Source organism: Xenia sp. Carnegie-2017, unplaced genomic scaffold (assembly GCF_021976095.1).
Source record: "Xenia sp. Carnegie-2017 unplaced genomic scaffold, XeniaSp_v1 HiC_scaffold_23, whole genome shotgun sequence".
In the NCBI taxonomy this organism is placed as follows: Eukaryota; Metazoa; Cnidaria; class Anthozoa; order Malacalcyonacea; family Xeniidae; genus Xenia; species Xenia sp. Carnegie-2017.
In genome coordinates this window covers 18435512-18443920 of record NW_025813486.1, presented here as the reverse complement: position 1 = coordinate 18443920, position 8409 = coordinate 18435512, and the positions used below count along the sequence as shown (strand labels likewise).

General features: G+C 34.9%; 2 protein-coding genes across 2 annotated transcripts; both read left to right on the top strand.

The window, feature by feature from the left end:
- Nucleotides 1–48: 48 nt before the first annotated feature.
- LOC124447758 (transmembrane protein 41B-like) lies at nt 49–1764 on the top strand. The gene is made up of 7 exons (XM_046998761.1): nt 49–209; nt 324–432; nt 507–635; nt 883–976; nt 1049–1153; nt 1230–1368; nt 1466–1764. The coding sequence occupies exons 1-7, from the start codon at nt 134–136 to the stop codon at nt 1633–1635; spliced, it is 822 nt and encodes a 273-aa protein (XP_046854717.1). The 5' UTR covers nt 49–133; the 3' UTR covers nt 1636–1764.
- Nucleotides 1765–1801: 37 nt separating this feature from the next.
- LOC124447741 (tether containing UBX domain for GLUT4-like) lies at nt 1802–7588 on the top strand. The gene is made up of 20 exons (XM_046998744.1): nt 1802–1961; nt 2130–2185; nt 2260–2366; nt 2859–2973; nt 3061–3115; nt 3189–3262; nt 3526–3578; nt 3643–4046; nt 4083–4206; nt 4279–4331; nt 4585–4610; nt 4675–4733; nt 4997–5078; nt 5365–5440; nt 6391–6457; nt 6529–6591; nt 6669–6721; nt 6797–6848; nt 6928–7006; nt 7276–7588. The coding sequence occupies exons 1-20, from the start codon at nt 1854–1856 to the stop codon at nt 7457–7459; spliced, it is 1890 nt and encodes a 629-aa protein (XP_046854700.1). The 5' UTR covers nt 1802–1853; the 3' UTR covers nt 7460–7588.
- Nucleotides 7589–8409: the final 821 nt, after the last annotated feature.

Below are 8409 nucleotides of genomic sequence, written 5' to 3'. Positions count from 1 at the left end.
TCACGCTCACCCACGAAAGCTCACGAACACGTGCTCATATATGTTGAAATCCCCCCCCTGAAATAGTAGTAATTACTCTTCTCAAGCAAAAGTATGCTTTGTCTTTTCTTTCGTCTGATACAAACTTTGAGTCATGTCGACGAATCCTAAAATTCAATCTCGTCGGCCTTTACCACAGAAATTTCCAGAATGGAATCATTTCTTTAAAGGTAAATGCTCTTAAGGAGAGCATGCTCTTTAGTTTCATAACTTTCTTGGCCTTTTTTTTCCATGGCAGGTCAAAGTACAGTAAAGTACTACAAATCTATGTATTTATCTTACAGATCATTCAAAAGAAGACAGTAGCAGTGCATTCTTGTTTTTGGTTATTATATTTATTATATCGTTACTGTTGATGGTCTTCTTGTACATGAGTTTTCCTAAATTAAAAGAGTATGTTTGTATTTTTAACAACTTTTTAATTTTATCTACAACGAACGAATATTGATGAAACACTGTTGTTTTAGAGAGGATGCTGAAAGTATAAAGCTGCCAAGAAATATGGCAGATGCAAAAGCCTTGGCTACAGTCCTTTCAAATTATAAAGATGATTACTTTTACACAGTTGTGTTAGCATTTTTTTACATTTATGTTTTGTATCCTTTCATTATTAGACGTTTTTCTTTGTTTTATGACCTCCATGTCACTGTAGGTATCCAGCTTGCTTATTTAGTCATTCTGTGTTCACCCACTGTGATAACAATAGATTTCTAAAGATATGAATAATGATAGTGTTGTTCAGAAATTTAAATTGGAAGACTAAAACTTGCAGGTTGACTATTTTATTTGTTCTGATGGTGCCATAACTCTCACATGTAATTGTTTCTTTAACTATGACATCAGTTTACAGTCATTTGCAATACCTGGGTCAATATTTTTGAGCATTTTGTCAGGATTTCTGTTTCCATTTCCTTTGGCTTTGTTCTTAGTTTGTTTGGTGAGAAAATACATGAAATTATACTCACAATTGTATTTGTTTAGGTTAAAAATTTCTTCATTTTATGTTTAGTGTTCAAGTCTCGGAGCTTCATTTTGTTATCTTCTGTCAAATTTAGTTGGAACGCGTCTCATAAAGTATTATTTTCCTCAAAGAATCACAGAGTGGCAAAAAAATGTAACTGCCTTAAATAAGTTTGTGGTGAAATGTCTTTACTCTACGTTCCTTTAATGTTAAATTTCATTGATTTCAGGTTCAGAAGCATAAAGATGATTTGTTAAGCTATATTATATTTCTTCGAATAACACCGTTTCTTCCCAATTGGTTTATAAATATTGCATCTCCAGTTATTGATGTTCCATTACTACCTTTCTTCCTTGGCACTTTTGTCGGTAAACTTTGATTTGATTTTCTATGCAAGACTCAAAAATGCTTTGCTTTTACATGTTATTAATGGTGATTTATAAAAGTGTTTATCTTCCTATGCAGGTGTTGCTCCGCCATCATTCGGATACATCACAGCAGGCGTTGAGGTTCACAAGTTGGCAACGACCGGAGATGTTATGACATTTCAATCTCTTGCAATTGTTGTTATTTCAGCCTTACTTTCTCTCGTTCCTGTTATATTTCGTAAACAGTTAAAAAAGAAAATAGAATGATACATAAGATGTTTTTACCAAAGTTAATTTACAGAAATGCATTCATCTTTAATTTTTTTGGGAGACAGATGGTTGAATCAAAATCCTTGTATAGAAATTTTTCGTTGAATAAAACGTGTTATATATATACATACATAGTAAGGTTTTTTTCTTTATTCGTTCACACAACCACAATAAAACGAAAACCTCATTCTGCCCTCCATGTGAAGGATGGAATCATGGTGAAGACAAAGGACAAAATGGCGACTTGTCATGTGGTCAATGTTTTATGCCCAAATGGCCGCCGTCAAAAAATAAAACTCACAGCTCAAACGACAATATTACAGGTATTGTTGCTGCTCGATGCTGAAATATGATTGTTAAAACTGTACTTTTTACGTTCTTCTAAAACGTAAATTAATTTATTATATTGTGTTTTGTGGTCTGGTCTTTACTCAGAGAATTCTGTTTCGTGATAGATTTGTGAAGTATGCAGCGTATGATTTCTTATGTAGATAATTCATGATGTTTGCAAAAAACAAAATTTGGAGTCAAAAAATTACAGTCTTCGGTAAGATTCCAGGAATGATGTCTTAAATGTTAGGAGATTCATGATTCAGAATCAAATTGTTTTCTAAATTTTAGACATCAAAGGAAAACATTAAATAATACGTTAACCATACGATTTGCCAACCTACCAAATAATGCCCATCTTGAATTGGTCGAGACAGGAGATACGCCTCAGACTTCTGGTATGTAAGAACTGAGACTGTCGAGTTGTAGACTTTTTTACTGCTCATCCTGGGCCATCAACAAGTGTTTGTTGTAGTGTTGTAAGTTCAGAGCATTCTCATTATTCGTTTCAAATATATTGTTTTGTGTGTTAGTGAGTTGTGACTGAACACAGAAACAGTTTACAAAGCATGTCCAAAGTAGCAAACTTGTCATACAGAACTGACCTCGAGTAACATGACATGACTCACGAGTATCGAATGGCGATTGGGCAGGTGACTCGTGAGTCAATTGCGAGTGAATAAGTGACTCGCTGTTTGTGAGTGAATCGAAATAACTCGCAAAAATTTCTTTCTCCAGTACAACTGATTATAAGACAAAAGAGAATATTTCTTACATATTTGTAAACATAGCTGCCAATGCATGTAGATTTCTGCTTGGTTACTTAAATATTTCAACTAAACCTTTGCACTTCCTATTTCAAAGTATATTAAAATTTGAAATTTTTTCAGCAAAGCAGTGTGTTGTGGCTTTGCAACTTGAAAATGGTGAACGTCTCGTTCATGAATTCACTTCAGACTTCACCCTGTTTAATATCCTCAAATTTTGGACAACTAAATCACCAAGGTATTGCTACATAAACGTGGGATATTTTCATCATTAAAGAAAGATGAGAAAAAATGAAGGTTCTACTTACGTAATTGTTTGATTTAGTGTTGTGTTTGATGATGACATGGAAGGAGTAAAATGTGTTTATACAAACCAACAGGTACATGTTTATGATGACATTTAAAATTTTCTTTTTTGTCCTTTTAAAAAGCAAGAGTTTTGCTTTTTTATAGATTACTGGATTGCAGAAACTTCAAAATACCACACTTTCAATGATTGGCTTAAATGGAGGTCGTGGAGTGATAAGGTGGAACATTTTAAGTTGATAGTACTTGATTGTACTTGTTTGTACTTGATTGTACTTGATAGTCCTTGATAGTACTTGATAGTACTTTATAGTACTTGATAGTACTTGATAGTACTTGATAGTACTTGATAGTACTTGATAGTATATGATAGTACTTGATAGTATTTGATAGTACTTGATTGTACTTGATAGTCCTTGATAGTACTTGATAGTTATAATGTGTATACATGTGTTAGGGAACAAAGAATTTTTATAATTTTCAGACTTCTTCAAAATAATCGGTCCAAAAATGTTGATGATCAAAGAAGTACTAAAGGTGATGGATTTAAAATTTTTCTGTTGAATCTTCTTCATTTTAATGTTTATCTCTACAACTTTAGATGATATTGAGAGCAAAGAAAGATCTAAAACTTCACCAGAGCCGTGTCTCATCAAAGATAAATCTTCAAATGAAATGGATGTTAGTAGTTCTAGTAACATGTCCATATTGAGCTGTTCAAGTCAATCAACTGATGATGTCATCGTAAATTCAAACGACAAGCCTACCACATGCGATCCACGTGATAGTGAATCACGTGACACTCCTGCAGCCAATGGAAGTACTACAGGCGATACATGTGACACTCCTATAGCCAGTGAAAATCTCCAAAAACAGTATAAGAAAAATAGTTATAGTAAAATTGAGGAGCTTATGGAGGTTGAAAAAACGACGGAATCTTTCCCAGCAGAAAAAGACGACATGGAAGTCGACAATGAGCCCAAAAATATGTCACTCCCCCCTGATAAGTCTGAACCATCTACATCGCTTCTCCCCCAGGTGCAGTCTGTACCATCTTCATCACTTCTCCTCCCTGTGGAGCCTGTGCAATCTACGTCAGATGGTCAAACATCTCTAAACATCAGGGAAACATTTAGTGGAACAGGAAGACGATTGAACGAAGAAAGTATGAATATATTGAACATGTTTCTTTTTTAAAATTACCATGAACATTTGAACGATGATTTTTCTCAAATAGATCCTGAGGATGTTAGAAAGAGGCCTCGTTTTCAGTCACCTCCATCACGTTTGGTATGTTTGCTTTGTACTGGCATTGCTAGCCTTGAATTTTGGTGGGGGGGGGGACGGTAATATTCATACCGTAGAAAACAATTGATTTCAAAGAAACTCTACAGCAGAACAGACATGTCCGTATGAATTTGTTCTGCCCCCACCACCCCCAATTATCGAGCTAGCTGCATACGTAACTGTTGCTGGGTTATTTAATTCCCGCCATTTTGTGGAAATCTTTGTATTTCTAATATGTATTGTGTATTTTTGAAAGGTTGAACCTAGTCATGTCGTTGAAAGGTAATGCTCCTGTAGACTTTGGTTGTAAAGGAACGAGTTTCTGATCGATATAATGTTGTTTTAGTGAAATAGAACGAGAGGCTGTCGTATTTCGACTCGGTGAACAAGACCCGGCTACTTCAGGTGTAAATAGTTATAAATTGTTTTAAATGGTGATTTTGTCGTTATTGAGAAAATTTTCAACATGATGTTGAAAACTTTGTTTTGTTCTGGGACTTTCATCTTCGTCAATTGTCTGTTTGTATGATCTAGTTGAAAGGCGAAAATTTATAAATGCTGGCTTATGGAAATAGTTCTTCTTTCCATTTCACTCTTTCTTCTCTAGTGCTCAGAAGAGCGTCTGTTCTTATTCTACAAATTATATGAAACTTCTCTCGTTGTTTTAGAATCATCAGATGTTGCAGATGATTTCTTTGAAGTGACCGTCGATGATTTGCGAGTAATGTTGAAACATCTTAAAAATGAAAGGTAAATTTATTACACACGTTTTTATGTTCTTGGACATAACGGAACAATTCTTTGATTGTGATGTTATTTCCTATCATTTATTATTAAAAACGTGTCAACGAGAAAACGACAATTCAATTCAGCAATCATATAACTTAAAATGTAAAATTCAACGAAGAACGATAATTTTTAGGAAGTTTGAAATAGCCGTTAAACAGCTTCACAGCTTGTGTTACGGCCCTAGGCATTTGTACCTTAATGCTATTTATTGAAAATGTAATAATTGTCTTTGTAATTTTGTAAACAGAGATTTTGAGAAATCGTTGATGACGTCAAAAATGAGAGATAATCTTGACAGAGACAAAATTCAACAATATAACAGGGTAAATAACTATTATTACATACAGTAGTCTTGCCAGCTCAACATTTACTCCTGTTATACAAATATCTTTTCTATTCACCGACAGCGTAGAAACTACAGGGGCAGGGTGCACGAAGCCTGGATAGCGTTATCCATTGGATAGCAATTTTTTTAAACTTTTATAAAACCTTTTAATAAGCAAAAAATATAAGATTTGAACTGAGCAATCACTGAAATAAAATATAGTTTCGAAGGTTACGAAATTTCTTTGTCGTATGAAAAATATAAACACCTTTTTTATAAGTTTGAAAATTTTTGCTATCCAATTTATAGCGCTATCCAGGCTTCCTGCAACCGGCCCCAGATTTATGATATAAATTTTTTATGGCAGAACGAAATATTTAGGTTGCCTTCACTTCTGACGATAGAAACATTTCGTAGTTAAGAGAAAAATTTCCGTTTAATCTACCTAATTTACTTTATATTGCGAAGTCTGTGTTAAAGACATGTAGTTTTAGTAAAGGAGAAATTTCACACGGCCAGTACGTGTTAAATGTATGTAGTTTTAGTAAAGGAGAAATTTCACATGGCCAGTACGTGTTAAACGTATGTAGTTTCGAAAAGGGAGAAATTTCACATGCCCATGGCTTAGTAAAAGAGAAACTACACATGCCCAGTACGTGTTAAGTATGTGTAGTTTCGTAAAAGAGAAACTACACATGGCCAGTACGTGTTAAGTATGTGTAGTTTCGTAAAAGAGAAACTACACATGGCCAGTACGTGTTAAGTATGTGTAGTTTCGTAAAAGAGAAACTACACATGGCCAGTACGTGTTAAGTATGTGTAGTTTCGTAAAAGAGAAACTACACATGGCCAGTACGTGTTAAGTATGTGTAGTTTCGTAAAAGAGAAACTACACATGCGCAGTAAGTTTTAAATACATGTAGTTCCACATGTCGTTGTTATGTTTAGGTAATCATTCGCGTCTACTTCCCAGACAGAAATGTACTTCAAGGTTTTTTTGCACCCACCGATACTGGTAAGGTGACCCACTGCTATTTTCTGCATAAAAAATTCAAGGTTGAAAATGTTGCTATGTTCTGAATTCAGTGTCAAACGTCGCTTCGTTCGTTCGTGAAAATTTGGCAGAAAAATCAAAGGAATTTTACCTATGTGCGTATTGATACTTTTCACTTTGTAATTTTATTTTTATGGATTGTTCAAATGGACTCATACTTTCCTCCATTTAGATACAACACCGCCAAAGAAAGTTCTTGATAAACCAAACATTACTTTATATGAGGTAAATATTTCTCTCTCTGTTATGATTCCTTTTTTATAAACTTAACTCGTTACTTTATTTGCGTTATAATTGAAGGCAAAACTTTTCCCTACTGCTATTGTTTATTATGGCTGTCATGAAGGCCAAGGTACAGTTAATTGTGTTGTACAGTGTATGTAGATGATTGTGTCTTTAATTTTTGGAATTCTTCTGTATTTCACTTTTAGGAAGTTTTCTTAATAAAAAGTGTTTGGACGACATGACTGACTTGGGTTCAGCTAATGATAAAATACAGGAAAATAACAGGTATGAAAGGAATCTTACATGAATTACTTATTTGCAATTATTAACATAGATAGATTAAACACAAGGTAACTTGGTTGTAAATTGTTAATCTGGCTCTCCGTTGTATTCGATTTTCAAGAACTTTGTTGTACAGTTACTAATATATACTTTGCACAAAAATAGACATAAATGTTTACATATTATCTAGGTTAAGGTAACTTATTGGTAACTTGTTGATCTGACAATTTGTTATTAATAAAGTACTCAATGTTTATTTACTTCTATACCAGAACATTGTCAGGTCGTTTATCGACTTCGAAAGTTATGAAAGATGATTTAAGCAATTCTCAGGAGGTGAAGACAGCATCCATTGACGACACGGCAGGCGGTAATCATACGACATCAGAAAGCTCCAGAATAACAAGGTCGAACAATTCAAAAACTGTCCCAAAATGGTTCAAAATTGGGAAGTAAAAAAGCTGTAAATCCTTTTCATTTTCCTAATTAACTGAACTTTTCACGGCAGTAGATCGTATATGTAGAGAAAAGTAACTTACTCACGTGGGTTTCACGTGAAATGAGAAAATAAAAATTATCACTATAGTTGGATGACGGTAGATGATGATAGGTAACAGTGGATGACCGTAGATAACCGTAGTTGACGCTTGGTTAAAGTGGATTACGGCAGGTTACAGTGGATGACGCTTGGTTAAAGTGGATTACGGCAGGTTACAGTGGATAACGGTAGGTTACAGTAGATAACGGTAGGTTACAGTGGATGACAGTAGGTTACAGTGGATAACGGTAGGTTACAGTGGATGACAGTAGGTTACAGTGGATAACGGTAGGTTACAGTGGATAACGGTAGGTTACAGTGGATAACGGTAGGTCACAGTGGATAACGGTAGGTTACAGTGGATAACGGTAGGTTACAGTGGATAACGTTAGGTTACAGTAGATAACGGTGGGTTACAGTGGATAACGGTAGGTTACAGTGGATAACGGTAGGTTACAGTGGATTACGGTAGGTTACAGTGGATAACGGTTGGTCACAGTGGATAATGGTAGGTTACTGTGGATAACGGTAGGTTACAGTGGATAACGGTAGGTTACAGTAGATAACGGTAGGTTACAGTGGATAACGGTAGGTTACAGTGGATGACAGTAGGTTACAGTAGATAATGGTAGGTTACAGTGGATAACGGTAGGTTACAGTGGATAACGGTAGGTTACAGTGGATAACGGTAGGTTACAGTGGATAACGGTAGGTTACAGTGGATAACGTTAGGTTACAGTGGATAACGGTCGATGACGGTAGGTGACCATATTTAAAACTGAAAGTTAAAAATGGATGGTAGTAATTGACATTGGGCTACAGAGGGTTACGATTACAATATAAACAGTACATGTCGCTTTCTCCCTCT

Excerpts from the sequence above, each read along its gene's own strand:
- LOC124447758 (XM_046998761.1), top strand. The coding sequence starts at position 134 with ATGTCGACGAATCCTAAAATTCAATCTCGTCGGCCTTTACCACAGAAA. Across the intron at positions 977-1,048 it reads CTTTGTTCTTAGTTTGTTTG|TGTTCAAGTCTCGGAGCTTC; the intron begins GTGAGAAAATAC and ends TTTTATGTTTAG. Across the intron at positions 1,369-1,465 it reads CTTCCTTGGCACTTTTGTCG|GTGTTGCTCCGCCATCATTC; the intron begins GTAAACTTTGAT and ends CTTCCTATGCAG.
- LOC124447741 (XM_046998744.1), top strand. The coding sequence starts at position 1,854 with ATGGTGAAGACAAAGGACAAAATGGCGACTTGTCATGTGGTCAATGTT. Across the intron at positions 3,116-3,188 it reads GTGTTTATACAAACCAACAG|ATTACTGGATTGCAGAAACT; the intron begins GTACATGTTTAT and ends GCTTTTTTATAG. Across the intron at positions 4,332-4,584 it reads AGTCACCTCCATCACGTTTG|GTTGAACCTAGTCATGTCGT; the intron begins GTATGTTTGCTT and ends TATTTTTGAAAG.